Below are 20,356 nucleotides of genomic sequence, written 5' to 3'. Positions count from 1 at the left end.
CAGTGACCAAGGCTGGCTTGCTTACATCAACAGGTCACATTCATTCTGTGTGTCACCTGGTGCTACTTTTCTATTGAATGCTTTCTGGTAGATATTTAACATGCAGTACACAAAGATCTTGATCATTTTTGCCATTCTCATAGGTTCATCCATAAGCTCCTACCCCAGAATTCATTGTCATTAATCTTCCTTTCTGGGCTTTTTTTTTTTTTTTTAAGATTTTTATTTATTCATGAAAGACACAGAGAGGCACTGTGAGGAGCCTGATATGGAACTCAGTCCCAGGACCCCAGGATCACAAACTGAGCCAAAGACAGATGCTCAACCAATGAGCCACCCAGGCGCCCCCTTTCTGGGCTCCTGACCAGTCACCTAAGCCATCCACCATTTTGCTTGAATTTATTTGTATTTTAGCCTTCTCTTTACATACAAAGTGAATGATAATGTACATCATCTGAATCAGTTAAAACAGGTCTTAGAGGTAGATTCATAGGACTAAACACTTCCCTAAAAGAAAAGAAAAAAGGTGTCAACCTCAGCTTTTTACCTAGAAACTAGAAAAAAAAAAGAACAAATTAAAACCAAATTAAGTGGAAAGAGGAATAATTAATATTAGAGTCAAAATTAGTGAGATTAAAAATGATGTTTTTATAAATTTTCTTATGAAGCCAAAGCTGGTTTTTTGAGAAAATTAATAAAACAAATCAGTCATGGATAGTGCCCCACATCAGGCTGTGCACTCAGCAGAAAGCCTGCCTTTAGATTTTCTCTCCCTCTCCCTTTACTTCTCCCTCTTTTTGCACTCTCTAAACAAATAAAATTTTTAAAAAAAGACACCTATGAAAAACTTACAGCTAACATCATACTTAATGGTGAAATACTGAATACCTTCCCCCTGAGATCGGGAACAAATTAAGGATATCTACTCACCATTTCCATTCAACATTGTAGTAGAGGTACTAGTACATACAGCAAGGCAAGAAGAATAAAAGGTATTGGATTAACAAGGAATAAGTAACTCTTTTTGAGACAGTAGAATCATTTATGTAGAAAATCCTCTGTAATCTACTAAAAAGTTATATGTAACCAATAAGCATACTTAGTAATACTGCAGCTATAAGACCAATATATGAAAATCAGTTCTGTATTTCTATTTACTAGCAACAATTGGAAATTGAAACTGAAAAGATACTATTTCTAATAGCATTTTTAAAATTAAGTTCATATAGAAATGCAAATAGCCAAAACAGCTTTGAAGAAGAATGGAGTTTGAAGACCTACTTTACGTGATTTCAAGATTTGTTATAAAGCTACTGTAATCAAAACAGTGTGCTTTGGTGTAAAGATAGGTAATTCAATCCATAAATAGGAGTAGAGATTCCAGAAATAACCCATACATTTGAACAATTGACTTTTGACAAAAGTGTGAAGGCAATAAAAGCCTTCTAAACAAATGGTACTGGAACAATTAGACATCCATTTGCAAAACAAAACAAAAAAACGCTCCCGTCCTTAATACATACTACATATAAAAACTCAAAATGTAACATGGATCTAAAGATAAAATGTAAAACTATAAAACTTTCAGAAGATGAGAAAATAAATCGCTGTGGCCTTTGTTTATGCAGATGTTTTTAGACCTGTTAAAAGTATGATTTACATAGAAAATAATTAACAAATACATAAAAGAACTTTCAAGATTCATTACTAAGAAAGAAAATAATCTTGTTTTTTAAAAAATCAGATTTTAACAGACCCTTTACTTTGCAAAGGTGATGGTCAAATGGCAGAAGTCCATGGAAAAGATTGGAAGATAGTCATTAGGGAAATGAGAAAACTACAATGAATAATTCCACACAGTGTTAGAATGGTTGATATTAAAGAGACTAACCATACTAAGTGTTGACGAGGATGTGGAGCAACTAGAACTCGCATACATTGCTGATGAACATGTAAAATGCTGTGTAGCCATTTTGGAAAACAGTTTGGCAATTTCTTATGAACTTGAATTTACACCTACCCTGTGACCATTCTACTTCAAGGTGAAATAAAAACATATGTCAACACAAAGAGTTGTGCATGCAAATCCTACAACAATCCCATTATCCTTATCTATTGCTCCCTATGACTTACCCAAAAATAGCACTTACACTAACACACAGTTTTGGTGGGCCTGACGTAGCTGGGCATTCTGCCCCACAGTCTCTCATGAGGCCAGAACCATTGGGGAGCCAGAGATTGCCATCTAATCTGAAGAGTTGGCTGGGCTTGGGCACTCACTTGGTTGTCAGGACCTAAAGGTCTTTGTCACTTATGAGGCTTATTTACCTTATAAAGTTCCTTTTTTTTTTTTAAGATTTTATTTATTTATTCATGAGAGACACAGAGAGAAAGGCAGAGGGAGAAGCAGGCTTCATGCAGGGAGCCTGATGTGGGACTCAATCCCCGGTCTCCAGGATCATGCCTTGGGCCTAAGGCAGGCACTTAACTGCTGAGCCACCCAGGGATTCCCTATAAAGTTCCTTTAACCCAGGAGCCAGCAGTCTTTGATTAGAAAGTCCTGAACGATGCAGAAATGTGAAAATACCTGGAGCACTGTTCCCTAACAGGGAAATAAAAGGTCACCTCCGAATCTAGAGAGTGGGGTGGTAGCTGACAGAAACAGCTAGAGCCAGCATAGTGTGGGTGATCGTTTACAGTGTCTCGGGGCAGGTGGAGGCAGTGAGGCTATTTGGAGGAATGTGGGTGGTGGGTGTCTGGGCTTCCCACTTCATCCCTGATGCCAGGGGTGAAGTCCAGACCAGAGCAGCTGTGGACGTAGTTCTAGTGCATGGGTTCATCATGACACAAGATGATTGGGTCATAGTAAGTATTTAATAGCTTAAAAATAGATATCATAGATCTGCTGATTTTTTTTAACCTATTTTTATTTTAATTAACATCATCAACCTTATTCCCTCTGACTAATTTCTGTGTCTCTTTGTTTAAATCATATTTATGTAGGATCTTCCCAACAATATGATTTACCAAGTTGCCATTAAGTCTCTTCCTCAAGACTGGCTGTGGTGTGAAACGTGGTGTGATGATGAATCCAAACAGAGAGCCAAAACCATTGATCTGGTAAGTGCATAATCATCTGCATGTAAGCAGTTGTGAAAATGTTCAAATAGAAGTATTTTCTCTTTTACAGACAGAATGGCACCCATATGGCACACTTCTGCTTTGTCCATTATATACTATTCTATATACTTAGGTTGGCCAAGTACAGGGTGTGTCACGGGGCCTCCAGAACCACCCCCAGATTTAAGGAATCATTAAGAGGACTCACAGGACTCAGAATACCACCCTCATGGCTGTGCTTTATGCCAGTGTCAGAGGGAAAAGTCCAGAGCAAGCCTGGTGCAAGCTTCCAAGAGCCTTCTCCCTGTGCACTCACATAGGACGAGCTTAATCCCTTAAGCTGTGAGAAATTTCACAACACTTGTGAAGTGTTGTCTCTCAGGGCAGCTTATTAGGAACCCAGTGCCCAGGATTCTTACTGGGGACTGATCACATAAACATTCCCCCAACCTGTTTCATACCAGGCACTTAACACTTAAAACACTTAAAATTCCCAATATCCAGAAGGAAAGCAGGTGTTCAGCATAAACCTCAGTGCTGGCACAGTTTGGGCACTGTGAGCCACTCTTAACAGGAATGGTGGGAACACTCCTGAGACCCAGGTTCCCAAGTTGCCAGCCAGGGGCCATCCTTGCAAGCAGGACTTTCTAAGGATAGTGATCTCGGGCTTGCTGTGTTACTCTTTTGTACACAGGGGCTTCTGAAAGAAAGGCCATGAGCTGCCTGAAGTGTTCATAGATTAACTATCATCTTCATATATAATCAGTTTGGTTCTCCTGCCAGTATTTTCCCCAAATGAAACAACCAAAATAATTCTGTTTACTTAAATGATCCTATACATGTCTGCTTTTCTTCTTTTTGAGAAATATTTTTCATATTAATTTTAAGCAGATTAACTGTGCTACATAGTTTAACTCCCTAGACATGAAATACTTTTTACATGAAATATTTCAAACTGATTTATTGTCCAGCTGTTTCAAACTCACATTCCATTACTATGTTGTCTTTAATAGTTATAAGATATTGTCATTCTACTTCTGACCATCTTGTTTTTATGGGCTAATTTAAGTTTTAAATATTTACAAGGTCTTCAGTAAAAAATATTAACATTCATACACTTTTGAACAAAATAAGACAATAAAATATAGAGATATTTTCTAGGTATGTGTAGAAATGCGTAGAAAAAAGGCATGCCAATGTGTCAGGTTGCAATCAAAGGTAATAGAATGTAGCAGAAACAAGTAAGATGGCATCGTTAAGAAGAAAGGAAGGGACTTTTCTTAAGAGAGATCAAGAATATTACTGAAGGAAACTCATGAGAGGTTGTTAAGGTTGTGCTGGGATACACAAGTTTATGACTCATACATTAGTGACCAGTCTCCTTGGGATCCATAATACTTAGGTTAACATGAGCTAACTCTAACAAACCCCCAAATTTCAGTGGATTCTCACTCACCTAAGAAAAGCTCTGAGTGGGTATTCTTTCAGTGAGTAGCTTCCTTGTCCGTCATGACTCAGGGACCACCTGTGGCTGCTCAGCCTCTGAGGGCCTGACATCATCTGTATCCATCTGGAGCTGATCTATCCACTGTGGCAGCCACTTGCCATATGTGGCATTGAGCACTTAAAACGTTGCTAGTCTGAATTGAGATGTGCTGTAAAGTGTAAGATACCAGATTTTGAAGACTCGTTACAATAATCATGTAAAAATATCTCATTACTAATTTTAAAACTTATTACATAATGATTGATAATTTGGACATATTTGGTTAAATAAAATAGAGTATTAAAATTTATTTCACCTGTTCCTTTTATATTTTTTGTATGGCTACTAGAAAATTTAAAATTACATATGTGGTTTTCATCATATTTCTCTTGTGTGATGTTGATCTGGGGGAAGTGTGAGGAGTGCTTCCTGACTCCTAAAAGCCATGCCCCTTGGGTGAGAATTGGTTTGTGTGGTCACATCTAGATGTAAGAAGAGCTAAGAAATGTCATTCCCAGACGGGCAGCAACTTCCTGGGGGAAAGGTCTACATAGAGAAAAGGTGGCATAAATTTTGGTGGGCAGCTAGCTATTCCTCCCACAGAAGCACTTAAAAATGAGAGAACATGCTAATTTGGGTCAGCTTCTTGGGGAAAAAGTTAAGGGAGGGCAGAAAAATCCCAAGGAAATGGCCTAATGAAGAGGAAAAAAGCATGATTAGTGGTATTAAAGGTGAGAATGAGAGCACTTATGAATGTCATGAGACGGTCTCAACCCCATTTCAGTAAAGTTTCTCAACCTGGACATGATTTGGATTTGGGACCCTATAATTTTTAAGTGTGGGAGACCTTCTAGCACATTGTAGGATGTTTAGCAGCATCCCTAGCCTTACCCACTAGATGGCAGTAGCACCCCCCCATCACGACACCCAAAAATGTGTCCAGACCTTGCCAGAGCTCCCCTGAGGGGCATAATAGCCCCATTTAAGCACCACTGATATAGATTATAGGGGGAAAATTATAGCACATTAAACTAAGGAAAACATAGTCTTTTTATTTTATAGTTTCTGACACAATTAAAATAAAAAAAATAGTTCCATTGTCTTCACTTTATAGAATGTATTGCCTATAAAGTTAATTTCTGCAAAGAACATCCTCTTTTCCCACTTACTTCAGGAACATATTACTATAGAAAAAAAAACACAGTGGAATGAACTGGAAATAATTGGTGAGGAAGGGATCAAGATAATAGGCTCATGGCTCACAACCCATGGCTTTCCCACAAGGAACTAAGGAGAAAGCAAGTTGTGGCAACTACAACATCACATAGAAGGGAGCTTCAAGATGTGTTCTCTATTAATGCCTGATAGACAGCTTGTGGGATGCTTGTGGAACTCTGGGCGTTGTGCTCCTCCTACAGCCCTTCATGTCTGTCACTGGCTTCTCCATTCTTCACATGATTCAAGCCAAACACTCTGGGGGCATCTCTGACCCCTCCCCCTCATAACTGTCTTGCACCCCATTAGCAGACCTTGTCAGCTGTGCTGTCACATGCATCCAGAATTCTATCCTATGATGTGTTGCCTTTTAACCTTTTAATTTAAAACTATATATAAATATTTAAAACTATTTATAAACTCCCAAGTAGTTTAAATGGATCCTGTATCATTGGAAACTTGGAGGTTATTGTGGCTTCCTCCCCTGTGATAAAGCACTAAGACCCACCCCCTGCCTGGCACACACACACTCACATAGACAATTGAGTGAAATGCATGTGTCTTATTACTAGTAAGTGTAGAGTTGGAACCATGATGGAGGATCCACATCCATTGGTTTTCCACTGTGTCTGTCAGGGAGACTAGTTAACTAGTTTTAGACATGAGATTTATAAACGACTCTGAATTGCACATTTATCAGTATTTTGATGAGTTCAAGTTAACTGATTTTTTTCCAATTAACTAATTTTTAATATCATCACAGTTGGTAATTAGAACAGATGCATATGAAAGGGAATGCATGTATTTTGCTAAAGAAACTCGAATTTCTGAGGAGGGGCAAGATGGCGGAAGAGCAGGGTCCCCAGGTCACCTGTCCCCAACAAATTACCTAGATAACCTTCAAATCATCCTGAAAATCTACGAATTCGGCCTGAGATTTAAACAGAGACCAGCTGGAACGCTACAGTGAGAAGAGTTCGCGCTTCTATCAAGGTAGGAAGACGGGGAAAAAGAAATAAAGAAACAAAAGGCCTCCGAGGGGGAGGGGCCCCGCGAGGAGCCGGGCTGAGGCCGGGGCGAGTGTCCCCAGGACAGGAGAGCCCCGTCCCCGTCCCGGAGGAGCAGGAGCTGCACCAACCTTCCCAGCGGAAAGGGGCTCGCAGGGAGTTGGAGCAGGACCCAGGAGAGCGGGGATGCCCTCGGGCTCCCGGGGACACTAACAGACACCTGCGCCCCGGGAGAGCCCCACACCCCGCGGCCGAGCTCCCTAAGGGCTGCAGCGCGAAGGCGGGGCCGGAGCAGCTCGGAGGGGCTCGGGCGGCGGCTCCGCGGAGGGGGCTGCGGGGCGGGAGCGCGAATCCACCAGCGCAGGCCCCGGAGCACAGGGCGCCGGGACACAGCCCAGGATCCGGCCTCCCCCGGGACAGGCAGAGGCTGGGAGGGCCCAGGACAGCGAGGAAGCTCCTGCCCCGAGCTGAGCAGATCAGCGGCCCCGCCCCGGAGCCTCCAGGCCCTGCGGACGGGGAGCCCCGTAGTTCCTGCGGAGGCTGAATCCAGGCTTCCAGAGTTGCCATAGCAACTGCTGCTGTTCCTCCTGGGGCCTCACGGGGTAAACAACCCCCGCTGAGCCCTGCAGCAGGCAGGGGCAGAGCAGCTCCCCCAAGTGCTAACACCTGAAAATCAGCACAGCAGGCCCCTCCCCCAGAAGACCAGCTGGACGGACCAGTGATACTCCCCCGTGTTCCAATACAACTTGTTTTTGGCCACTCTGCACTGAGCAAAATGACTAGAAGGAAAACCTCACCTCAAAAGAAAGAATCAGAAACAGTCCTCTCTCCCACAGAGTTACAAAATCTGGATTACAATTCAATGTCAGAAAGCCAATTCAGAAGCACTATTCTACAGCTACTGGTGGCTCTAGAAAAAAGCATTAAGGCCTCATGAGACTTCATGACTGCAGAATTTAGATCCAATCAGGCAGAAATTAAAAATCAACTGAATGAGATGCAATCCAAACTAGAAGTCCTAATGACGAGGGTTAACGAGGTGGAAGAACGAGTGAGTGACATAGAAGACAAGTTAATGGCAAAGAGGGAAACTGAGGAAAAAAGAGACAAACGATTAAAGGACCATGAAGACAGATTAAGGGAAACAAATGACAGCCTAAGGAAGAAAAACCTACGTTTAATTGGGGTTCCCGAGGGCGCCGAAAGGGACAGAGGGCCAGAATATGTATTTGAACAAATCCTAGCTGAAAACTTTCCCAATCTGGGAAGGGAAACAGGCATTCAGATCCAGGAAATAGAGAGATCCCCCCTAAAATCAATAAAAACCGTTCAACACCTCGACATCTAATAGTGAAGCTTGCAAATTCCAAAGATAAAGAGAAGATCCTTAAAGCAGCAAGAGACAAGAAGTCCCTGACTTTCATGGGGAGGAATATTAGGGTAACAGCAGACCTCTCCACAGAGACCTGGCAGGCCAGAAAGGGCTGGCAGGATATATTCAGGGTCCTAAATGAGAAGAACATGCAACCAAGAATACTTTCTCCAGCAAGGCTCTCATTCAAAATGGAAGGAGAGATAAAGAGCTTCCAAGACAGGCAGGAACTGAAAGAATATGTGACCTCCAAACCAGCTCTGCAAGAAATTTTAAGGGGACTCTTAAAATTCCCCTTTAAGAAGAAGTTCAGTGGAACAATCCACAAAAACAAGGTCTAAATAGATATCATGATGACACTAAACTCATATCTGTCAATAGTAACTCTGAACGTGAACGGGCTTAATGACCCCATCAAAAGGCGCAGGGTTTCAGACTGGTCCCAGCAGGACCCATCTATTTGCTGTCTACAAGAGACTCATTTTAGACAGAAGGACACCTACAACCTGAAAATAAAAGGTTGGAGAACCATTTGCCATTCAAATGGTTCTCAAAATATACCCTAAAAACTATAGAACACTTCTGAAAGAAATTGAGGAAGACACAAAGAGATGGAAAAATATTCCATGCTCATGGATTGGCAGAATTAATATTGTGAAAATGTCAATGTTACCCAGGGCAATTTACATGTATAATGCAATCCCTATCAAAATACCATGGACTTTCTTCAGAGACTTAGAACAAATTATTTTAAGATTTGTGTGGAATCAGAAAAGACCCCGAACAGCCAGGGGAATTTTAAAAAAAGAAAACCATATCTGGGGGCATCACAATGCGAGATTTCAGGTTGTACTACAAAGCTGTGGTCATCAAGACAGTGTGGTACTGGCACAAAAACAGACACATAGATCAATGGAACAGAATAGAGAACCCAGAAGTGGACCCTGAACTTTATGGTCAACTAATATTCGATAAAGGAGGAAAGACGATCCACTGGAAGAAAGACAGTCTCTTCAATAAATGGTGCTGGGAAAATTGGACATCCACATGCAGAAGAATGAAACTAGACCACTCTCTTGCACCATACACAAAGATAAACACAAAATGGTTGAAAGATCTAAATGTGAGACAAGATTCCATCAAAATCCTAGAGGAGAACACAGGCAACACCCTTTTTGAACTTGGCCACAGTAACCGGAGAAGGACAAACAGTGTATGTTCTCATTCATTTGGGGAATATGAATAATAGTGAAAGGGAATATAAGGGAAGGGAGAAGAAATGTGTGGGAAATATCAGAAAGGGAGACAGAACATAAAGACTTCTAACTCTGGGAAATGAACTAGGGGTGGTGGAGGGGGAGGAGGGCGGGGGGTGGGGGTGAATGAGTGACGGGCACTGAGGGGGACACTTGACGGGATGAGCACTGGGTGTTATTCTGTATGTTGGTAAATTGAACACCAATAAAAATTAATTTATAAAATAAAAAAAAGAAACTCAAATTTCTAAAGGCTAACAAATACTTTTGTTGGTGGAAAACTTAAGCATATAAGCCAGACTTTAGTCCAAAGAAAAGATAAAATATTTATTAATGTAGTCTGCTGTGTTCTTTTACAAATAGTCAGTATAATTAGATCTTTGTCAAAACTGTTTGCAGAATTGACAAACTCCTTGTTAACTATCAGAATGTTTTTAAACAATTTTTAAGTTTCTGATTGAGGTGTTTGCATTAAACACTTAGTGCTTCCATAAAGTATGATTTGTAATTATCATTTGATCCTTTCCCTATTAAACTAATGTTAGTACTTTATTTTTTTTAATTCATTTATGATAGTCACAGAGAGGGGGGGGCAGAGACATAGGCAGAGGGAGAAGTAGGCTCCATGCACCGGGAGCCCGACATGGGATTCGATCCCGGGTCTCCAGGATCGCACCCTGGGCCAAAGGCAGGCACCAAACCACTGTGCCACCCAGGGATCCCTAGTACTTTAGATAGTACTTAGGAGTCAACTTTTTGCAAAATGTGTTTTGTGTGCTCTAGTGACATAGTAACATCCTTGAGCATTTCCTTTGTGTTTTCTAGACAATTATCCCTTCCTTCCTTCCACCCACTCTCCATCCCTCTCTACTTTCTTTCCTTAATTGAAGTATAATTAACATGCAAGGATAATAGCTTTTTATTAACAAAATTTAATTTAAACTTTTAGTGCAATAATCCTAAAACAAAAGAACCCAAGCTAAAAGCTGCTGCCAGGATTGTCCCAGAATGGGTGGAGTATGACACTGAGATACGACAACTGTTAGATCACCTTGAAAACAAGAAGAAAAATGCAAGTAAGTCATAATTTTGCAGTGATGTATGAACCATATGTTGTATTAACAGATTATAATAAGTTACAGATTCATTTCTTGGTGAATTTATTAAATTATTAGGTCAGAATTTAAGAAATTTATGACATTATTAAGAATTTCCTTTTTATGTGGACTAAGCTCACAAATTAAAAAATCTCTTACCCCCATGGATATAACTTCAGTTCATATCAGCACATATGTGGATGTTGTTGTGGCATTAGCCTCCTGACACAAGCAGTAAAAAATAAAAGTAGAAGAAATGCTTGTCTTTAGGATTGTACCAAATTTCCCAAATGGGAAAATCCAAGCCCTGAAGTTTAGTAAAAGGCATACATAGCTAACTAGAAATACTACCTGCTATCTCCTAAATTAATCTCACACAGAGTAGGGATTTCCCGAGTGTTCCTGGTTCCAATAGCCTTAGGGCTAGAGTGGGACTTGGATGAGATTTGCATCCATTTCCAAGATTAAACTGTGCTTTCCTGGGCATTTCATCACTGCATAAACCCTCAACAAATTAAGGGTTGAATATTCTTGTAAAGCTAATGCAAACTTCTCGATTGCCTCACAATTCTCTTTCTTCATCAGTGCCTTGTTCTCTCAATTTTTCTTTACTCTTTTAAAAATAGCCATGGGCTCCAGTCATTGTTAGAGACCTTCACAGGTTATATTAATCCTCAACAGTAAGTTTTTTCATTGGTTCAGAATAAAATTCTTATTCTCCTCAGCTTTATTTTTTCAAGAAGTTGAAATGATAAGTATAAACATAAAAATGTTGTATATAAACTTTCTCACATAAGCATGAAATTGTGTTTCATCTTGACTTTGTGTATTCCCTAACAAAACCAGTGTGATTTTTTTTATTTTCTGAGAAGTTCAGTATTTAAAACACACCCATATGTCTTTAATTAATGAATTAAATAATTTAATTAAAACATTATTTAAATTCAGAAGATTCTGTAACTAGTGTAGTAGAACTGTTTTGAAGGAAAAGATATAAAGAAGATGGAGAAGAGGGGAGAAGAGAAAAAAAAGTTAAGAAAGAAAGGAAATTTTACATAATTACCTCAAAAAAATTTTTTTTACCTCAAAAATTTTTAATGCACAGAACATGAGATGGAATGTTTCTCTTACCAAACTGGAGTTAAAGGACTAATAATATCCAGTATTAGCAAGGGTATTGACAAGTAAACACTCTCATAGACTCATATATACAGTAGCTGTATAAATTAATGAAATATTACAGTGTATACAAAAACTTGAAATGTGTGTGCCCTTTGAACCAGCAATTCACTTTAACAAATTTACATTTAAAAAAGAGAAATGGAAAAAAAAGAGACAGAAATGACAGGGTTCTTGGGTGGCTCAGTTGGTTAGGCTGACTCTTGATTCAACTCAGGTCATGATCTCAGGGTCGTGAGATCCGGCCCCACATTGGGCTCCCTGCTCAGCCAGGAGTCTGCTTGAAATTCTCTCACTCACCCCCTGCCCCTTCCTACACACGTGTATGTGTGTGTGTACTTGCTCTCTCTCTTTCAGATCTTTAAAAAAAAAAAAAAAAGGAATGATACCTATATACATATGTTTGTTGTGCCATTGTTTTTAATGAGCTAGAAATAATTTATCTATTGGGGCACCTGGGTGGCTCAGTTGCTTAAGCTTCCAACTCTTGATCTATTCAATTCAGGTGTTGATCTCAGGGTCATGAGTTCAAGCCCTGAATTGGGCTCCATGCTAGCCATAGAACCTAATTTAAAAAAAAATTTTTTTTAAAGAATTTATCCATTAATAGACTTAATTATATAAATATTGTTACATACAAACAATGAAATATAGTGTAGCCTTGCAAGAGAAATAAATGTATTTTGTTGACAGTACATTTCAAGTTAAAAATACAGAGTAATATTTGTAATAAGATTGACCCCATCTTAATTAAAGAAGAATGGCATGTTTGCTTGTGTTTATGTACATATGCATTTATGTATAAAAATAATTTTTTAAAAAATGAAATGTTTTACAAAAAATTATTGGATTTTTTACTTAATTTTGAATTCCAAACGTAAGACATGTTATAAACATTAAAACAACATGGAAGTATATAGAATAAAATTGGAAGACCTCTCTTAGACACAGAGCCAATCATTTTTAAGGCTGTGATATATCTTTTATAATTTTTGCATTTCTCTCATTATAAACCATATTCGTTTTCTGGGGTTGTTCTAACACAGTAGCCCAGCCTGGGTGGCTTCAACAAAAGACATTTTTTGTCTCAGCATTCTGGTAGCTTGACATCCAAGATCCAAGTGTCATTAAGGTTGGTTTCTTCTGAGGGTATTGAGAGAGGATCTGTCCCAGGCCACCTTGACTTGTAGGTGTCCATTTCCTCTCTGACTCTCTTCACCTTACCTTCTCTCTGTATATATCTCTGTGCAGATTTACTCATCCAACAAGGACACCAGTCATGTTGGATTAGGGTCCACCCTTATGGCATCATTTCAACTTCATTACCTCTATAAAGACTATAAATAAGGTCACATTCTGAAGTCCTACAAGTTAGGATTCCACCTTATGAATTTTGGAGGGATACAGTTCAACCCCTGACATGATGGAGTTGAGAATCTTGTCAGATGTTTAAGAGCCATTTGTAATTTCTTCTTTCAACTGTTTATTCTTATCCTTTTCTCATTTTGGATTGTTATCCAACTCTGGAAAAAAATTAATGATCTTTATTCTAGAGATCTGTATTGCCACCTTTATCATATACGAAGTTTCTGTATTATCTATGTCTCATTTGTCACATTTTTTTATCCTGTTCCATTGATCTTTGTCTATACATGTGCCTATTTTACATTCCTTTAATTATTGAAGATGTATAACATGTTTTAATATTAAGTAGGGCTCATATCCCTTCATTGCTATTTTGTTGTTGTTTTCCTAGTACTCCTGTTCATTTCTCCATATAAGCTTTAGAATCATCTAGGTCGAAATTTTTCAGTTTTCGGGAGGGGTGGTGTTGGAGGGGAGATTAAATCTATTACTTAGAGAGTATTAACATCTTCATGAAAACTGTTCTTCCCATCTAAGAACATGTTATATCTTTCTGTATGTTCAGGTTCAGTTTTAATGTTTTCAAGAATCATAACATTTTAATCATCTGAGTTTTAAACATATCTTTTTAAATTTGTTCCTAGGTATATCATCTTTTTTGTTGCTATTATAAATGAGATTTTCTTTTACAGTATATCTTCTTATTGTTGGTTACTTGTACAGAGTATTGTTTTCTGCATATGAATTTTTATTTCTGTGATCATACTGAATTCTCATTTATAGTAATATTTAATTTTCTTTGGTTTTTCCCTCCCAAGATTAAACATATCTTACTTGAAATTGTTCATATTGCTTTTACTTGTCTAATTACTTTCGCTGATAGTTCTAATATAATGTTAAATAACAGTAGTGTACGAGGCCTCTTTCTCACTTTGCCTGGCCAACCTTCTGTATTTCCCTATCAAGTAAGATAATAGCCTTGGACTACAAAAATGTATCATAGTGAGGAAGTAGCCATTGATTCTTATTAAGTATTTTTATCAATAATGGGTTGCATTTAGCACTGTATATTAACTAACTAGAATCTGAAAAGAAAAAGAATGGGTTTCATTTGATCGACTGCCTCTTTAACAGAAATAGAGGTGACTGGTTTTTTATTTATTAATATGACAAACTATTTTAATATATTTCCTAATATTGAGTCATCCCTGTGTTCCAGAATTAAACTCAGCTTGGTCATGACCTATTATTCTTCATTTTTCCTTTTTTTAAGTTGAGATATAATTGATAGATACAACATTATATTAGTTTCAGGTGTATAATATTTATTAGTAATATTACAATATTACAAAATGATCACAGTAAGTCTAATAATTCATTACCATACACAGTTACAATTTTTTTCTTGTGATGAGAACTTTTAAAATTTCCTAGCAATTTTCAAATATACAATACAGTAATGTTAAATACAGTCACTATGCTGTTCATTACATCTCTATGACATTATTTATAAATAGAAGTTTGTACCTTTTGATCTCTTCCTCACCTATTTTGCCCATCCCCCAGCCCCACTCTGACAACCATTAATGGTTCTCTGTGTCTGTGAGCTCAGTATTGCTTTAGATTCCACTTATAAGTGAAACCATAGAGTATCTTTCTCTGTCTTATTTCATAATGTCCTCAAGATCCATTCATGTTGTTGCAAATGGCAGGATTTCCTTCTTTTTATGGCTAAATTAATACATTACACACACACACTCACACCTCACATTTTCCTTAGCCATTCATTCATCCATCGATGGACACTTAGGTTGTTTCCATGTCTTGGGTATTGTAAATAGTGCTGCAGTGAACATGAGAACATAGATAGCTTTTCAGGTTAATGTTTTTGTTTCCTTTGGATAAATTCTCAGGGGAAAAATTCTGGATCACATGGTAGTTCTTTTTGTAAGTTTTTGAGGAATTATGTTTTCCACAGTGCTGCACCAATTTCCATCAACAGTGCACAAGGGTTCCCTTTTGTTACGCATCCTTGCTAACACTTGTTATTTCTTGTCTTTTTGATAATAGCCATTCTAAGAGGTACAAGCTGATATCTTATTGTGATTTTAATTTTGATTTCCCTGATGATTGGTGATGTTAACCTGTTGGCCACTTGTATATCATCTTTGGAAAAGTGTCTCTTCAGAGTTTCTGTCCATTTTCTTAATTAGGTTGTTGGTTGGTTTTTTGGGTTTTTTTGCTATTGAGTTGTAGGAGTTCTTTATATATTTTGGATATTAACCCTTTATCAGACACACAATTTGCAAATATTTTTCCTATTCCATAGGTTGCCTTTTCATTTTGTTGATGGTTTCTTTGCTGTACAGAAGATTTGTAGTTTCATGTAGTCCTACTTACTTTGCTTTTGTTGCCTTTGTTTTTGGTGGCAAATTCAAAAAACATTGCCAACACTGATCTCAAGATGCTTACTTGCCCATGTTTTGTTCTGGAGTTTTATGGCTTCAGGTCTTAACAGTTATCCATTTTGTGTTAATCTTTGTGTATGGTGTAAGAATGGGGCAAAGTTTCATTCTTTTGCATGTGGCTGTCCAGTTTTCCCAACACCATTATTGAAGAGGCTGTACTTCCCCATTGCATACTCTTGGCTCCTTTGTTATAGCTTAATTGATCATGTATGTGTGACTTTATTTTTGGGCTCCTTTCTGTTCCAATGATCTGTGTATCTGTTTTTATACCAGTGTCTAAACTGTTTTGATTACTATAGCTTTGTGATAGTCATACATCAGGGAGCCTGATGCCTCAGCTTCATCCTTTCTCAGGATTACTTTGGCTATTTAGGGTTTGTGGTTCTTTATAAGTTTTAAGAGTGTTTGTTCTATTTCTGTGAAAAATGGCAGTGGGATTTTTATATGGGTTGTAGATTTCTTGGGATAGTAGGGAGGTTTTATCAATATTAATTCTTCCAGTCCATGAGCATGGAATATCTTTCCATTTAGTTGCATCTTCATCAATGTCTCATAGTTTTCAGTGTACAGGTCTTTCACTTCCTTGGTTAAATTTACTCCTACGTATTGTATTCTTTTGATGCAGTTGTAAATAGATGATTTTATTAATTTTTCTTTTTTTTAAGATTTTATTTATTTATTTGAGAGAGAGCACAAGTGAGCATGAGTGGGATGAGGAGCAGAGGGAGAAGCAGGCTCCCCTGCCAAGCAGGGAACACCACTTGGGGCTCAATCCCAGGACCCTGACATCATGACCTGAGCTGAAGGCAGATGCTTTACCAACTGAGCCACCCAGGTGCCACTTAATTTTTCTTTCTTACAGTTTGGTATTACTTTATAGAAACAGAACAGATTTATGTATATTAATTTTGTGTCCTGCCACTTTACTGAATTCACTTATTAGTTTTAAGTTTTTTGGTGGAATCTTTAGCATTTTCTGTATATAATATCTTGTCATCTGCAAATAGTGACAGTTTTCTTCTTTTCAACTTGGATGTCTTTTTTTTTTTCCTTCCCTAATCACTATGGCTGCTACTTCCAGTACTGTACTGAATAATAGTGGTAAGACTAGGCATTCTTATCTCATTTGTGATCTGAAAGGAAAACTTTTAGCTTTTTGCCACTGAGTATGATATTACTATGGACTTATCATATATGGCCTTCATTATATTGAGGAAGTATAGTTTCTCTGTACCCACTTAGTTTTTATCATAAATGGATGTTGAGTCTTTTCAAATGCTTCTTCATCCATTGATATGATCATATGATTTTTATCCATCATCTTGTTGATGTCTGTATATCATATTGATTGATTTGTGGATGTTGAGCCAAGCCATCTTTGCATCTCTAGAATAAATCCCACTTGATCATGGTGTGTGATCCTTTTAATGTATTGATTTGCTGATATTTTGTTGAGGATTTTTACATCTTTGTTTATCAGGAGTATTGCTCTGTAATTTACTTGTAGTGACCTTTTCTGGTTTGGGCATCAAGTCAGTACTGGAGTTATAAAATGAGTTCAGACATGTTCCTTCCCAGGACGCCTAGGTGGCTCAATGGTTAAGCAACTGCCTTTGGCTCAGGGCATATCCTTGAGTTCTGAGATCGAGTCCCACTTTGGGCTCCCTGCAGGGAGCCTGCTTCTCCCTCTGCCTAAGTCTCTGCCTCTCTCCTTCTGTGTCTCTCATGAATAAATAAATAAAAATCTTTTTAAAAAAAAAAAGACATGCTCCTTTCCTCTCTATTGACTAGAAAAATTGAAGGATTGGTATTATTCCTTAAATGTTTGGTAGAATTCATCGGTGAAGCCATCTGGTCCTGGACTTTGTTTCTCAGGAGGTTTGATTACTGATTCAGTCTCCTTACTAGTAATTGGTTGTTCAGGTATTGTGTTTCTTCAAGTCACTATGTTCATGATAAGTTGTACACTTTCAGGAATTTATTCATTTCTTCTTGTGTCACAGTTTCCAGGTTTACAATTGTTCATAGTAGTCTCTTACGATTCCTTGTATTTCTGTGGTTATGTTTTCTTTTCATATTTCGTGATTTCCCCTTCTGTTCAGGGAATTTTTTTTTTACTTCTATTGATATTTTTTAAAGGAGCAATCACATCTTTTTAACAAATCTTTTTCTCTACTTGCTGCCTTTGAATTTCAGTTTCTTCCTGTTTTATGGTTTCATTTATTTCAGAATAATCTTGAAAATATTAGAATTATCTTAAGTACCTCTTTGGTTCTCTTTGTTACCTTTATTTCTTTAGAGTGTGTTGTTTTGTCTGTTCATCTTGGTCCTTCTTTTCTTTTACTATTGGTCCTCCCCAAGTGCCTGGAGATCCTTGGCTGTTTGTATATTTTTAAGAATAAAAGATTAGATTGATCAATACAAAGAGCTGGCAAGGGTTTCCTCTGTGTAAAGATGTCTGTTTCTTCCCTGACTGGGAGGCTTAACCAGTAGCTCTAGGTACCTCAGCCTATGCAGAACTATGACAGACTTCTCTCTGGATGGATGGGCATGGAACAGAGAAAGGCGATCCCACACACAGACCTGGCCCAAAGCCAAAATGAGAACATTTTATTTAAGCACGTTGACACTCCTATGAAAATCAATCTATATTCAATTATTTTTTTATATTCAATTTTTTTAAACATCATCTACTTTTTGTTTTGGAATAAACAGCTTGTCCCATTCTCTCTGAAATGCACAATACAGGATGAGTGGGCAGGCGAGAGGCAGAGATTTCCCCAGCAGCACTTCAGTTATTGCTTCACATTCTCTCTCACACCCCACCAGGCTCTCCCAGGCTCCTCTCTCTGGAAAATCAGCCCCTCGTCCCCACTGTGTGCTCATGTATCAGCTTTGTGTTCTGTCTTCCATTTTTAGAAATTCACTCATAAGTCAACTCCAACGATGTCTCATAACCACTTCCCCTACTCTCATTATCATTATTCCCTTTTATATTTCCTTATTATCTCAAGGAATTTCCAGTAAATTCCTTCCAGAATTTACTGAAGAGAAAAACATGACTCTAACATCTTGAATTGTGGAATAGGATGCATTTAAATTATACTTTAATTCGTTTCTGCCTGAAAATGTAATTCTGAATTCTCAAGCGTTTTAAAATCAGTTAGTATGTGACAGCTCAGTGATGCAGAAGAAGAAACCATTTTGGTCTCTAAGTCTTCACTAGTCTTGATCCCTGCACGTGTGTCAACGCATGTCAGTGTGTGAGTGCTCGGTCTCCTCCCATCTCAGAAGAGGGCCACATATGGCTTCTGCTCTCTATTCCATTACATTAACGATAGGCTCTTTGTGCACGGTCAGGATTTTTCAAGGCTTCCATTGCCAGGCACAGGGTGCTAGGTTTCAGAGGTAACAAAGACCAAAAAAATGTGGTTTTTGTCCTCCTAGACTCATAAGAGTGCCCTTCCAGGTGGTAAAATCTAAGTACTGTGACACAATATGATAGACACCATAATGTACAGAGAACAAATCTCATTCATGTAAGGAGGCAAATAAGTACTAAACAAAACAAAGGATCCTTAGGCAGCACCTGTGCTGCTTTTTCTGTATCTCTTACTTTGGTGATATTTATGCTAATAAGCTAATTTGATATTTAAGATTTCGGTAACCAAACAAACTTTCCTCCTCTGCAGTTTTGACGCATGATGAGCTCTAGCACTGGCTTCTAGGAGAAAGAAGAGGAAAGTATGACAAGAAGTCTGCCACCTGCTGGGGAAGTATGGAACTACTGCTGAGACTTGGAAATTTCATTTAAGATCAGTGACATATTCAAATATTATTTAAAAATACATGTACTTATTGTACTGAATAATTTTAAGTTATATAAAAAATGACCATCGAGTATTTAAAACTATATTATATCTTTCTCCTTATTGTTTGAAACACTGGGTTTTCACCCATTAAAGACAGCCCAGTAGAGGAACATATCTAACTGCTGGTCATCATGGGGATTTACCAAACCACCTACATCTGTGTGTTCCAGCTCTCTACACATCCACATTTCCTTATTCACAAAACACATTTTAAATTAGAGAAACCTACTTTCTGCTTTCTTTCTTTTGAAAAAGAAAGACTCATGGTTACCTCTGAATAATAAAAAATTCAGCCCACTTATAACTCCCTTTAAAAGAGTTGCATGGTCCTATAATCATTTATTTATCTTAGACGATATGATATAATCCTAGGCTGAATTTGTATTTTCTTAATGTTTCTAATTTTTATTTCACAAAATTATATTCATGGGCTTATGAGGTATGTATGTATTCTTTTAAAAGGAGTGTAAAAAGTATAGTCAGTTTTATGAAACTAAGAAGATGAAGTTTGTTTTCCTGCTTTCCTGCTATATATTAATGATAGATGAATAGAAATAGTCAATGTTCAAAAACTATCCACCTATTCTAGAATCTGGATCTTGGGAATGGAAGAGACCCCAGTGACATTTGAACCCCATCCCCTGAAGAAGCTGATTAAATAGGGCTGGGCTGTGTAAGAAGCTCCCTGTAAGATCTGCTGCCAAGTGTGGTGTGGGAAATGTCCCCAGAGGTTAGCCCCAGCCACGGTGACAGGCCCCCGTCCCGCGCAAGCAGTGGAACCTGCCAGGCCCTAGGGAGCAGTCTTCCTCAGGAGATATGCCGGGAGATCCAAGCTCCACTGGAGCCAGAGTTGTCCATTCACGGTGTCTCCTCTTGCTCCCTGAGCTCTTCTGAACGTGTCTAGCCCTCCGCTATTCGG

At 38.2% G+C, this 20,356-nt stretch overlaps 1 protein-coding gene across 3 annotated transcripts in view; it reads left to right on the top strand.

Moving 5' to 3' along the window:
• The window catches only part of UGGT2 (UDP-glucose glycoprotein glucosyltransferase 2), a 194,487-nt gene extending 174,566 nt beyond the window's left edge, over window positions 1-19,921 (top strand). For 2 of the 3 annotated variants that reach the window (XM_055335813.1, XM_055335812.1), the window contains exons 37-39: window positions 3,004-3,120; window positions 10,406-10,532; window positions 19,258-19,921. In XM_055335813.1, the coding sequence (XP_055191788.1) occupies window positions 3,004-3,120; window positions 10,406-10,532; window positions 19,258-19,280 (267 nt within the window). In that variant the 3' untranslated portion in view covers window positions 19,281-19,921. The remainder of the gene's footprint in view (window positions 1-3,003; window positions 3,121-10,405; window positions 10,533-19,257) is intronic. The other variant, XM_055335814.1, reaches the window with a different exon arrangement.
• The last annotated feature ends 435 nt before the right edge of the window (window positions 19,922-20,356 follow it).

The sequence above is a fragment of the Nyctereutes procyonoides genome, unplaced genomic scaffold, assembly GCF_905146905.1.
Source record: "Nyctereutes procyonoides isolate TBG_1078 unplaced genomic scaffold, NYPRO_anot_genome, whole genome shotgun sequence".
Taxonomy (NCBI): Eukaryota; Metazoa; Chordata; class Mammalia; order Carnivora; family Canidae; genus Nyctereutes; species Nyctereutes procyonoides.
Note: the sequence above shows the minus strand (reverse complement) of the source record. Positions and strands in the feature narration are given on the sequence as shown.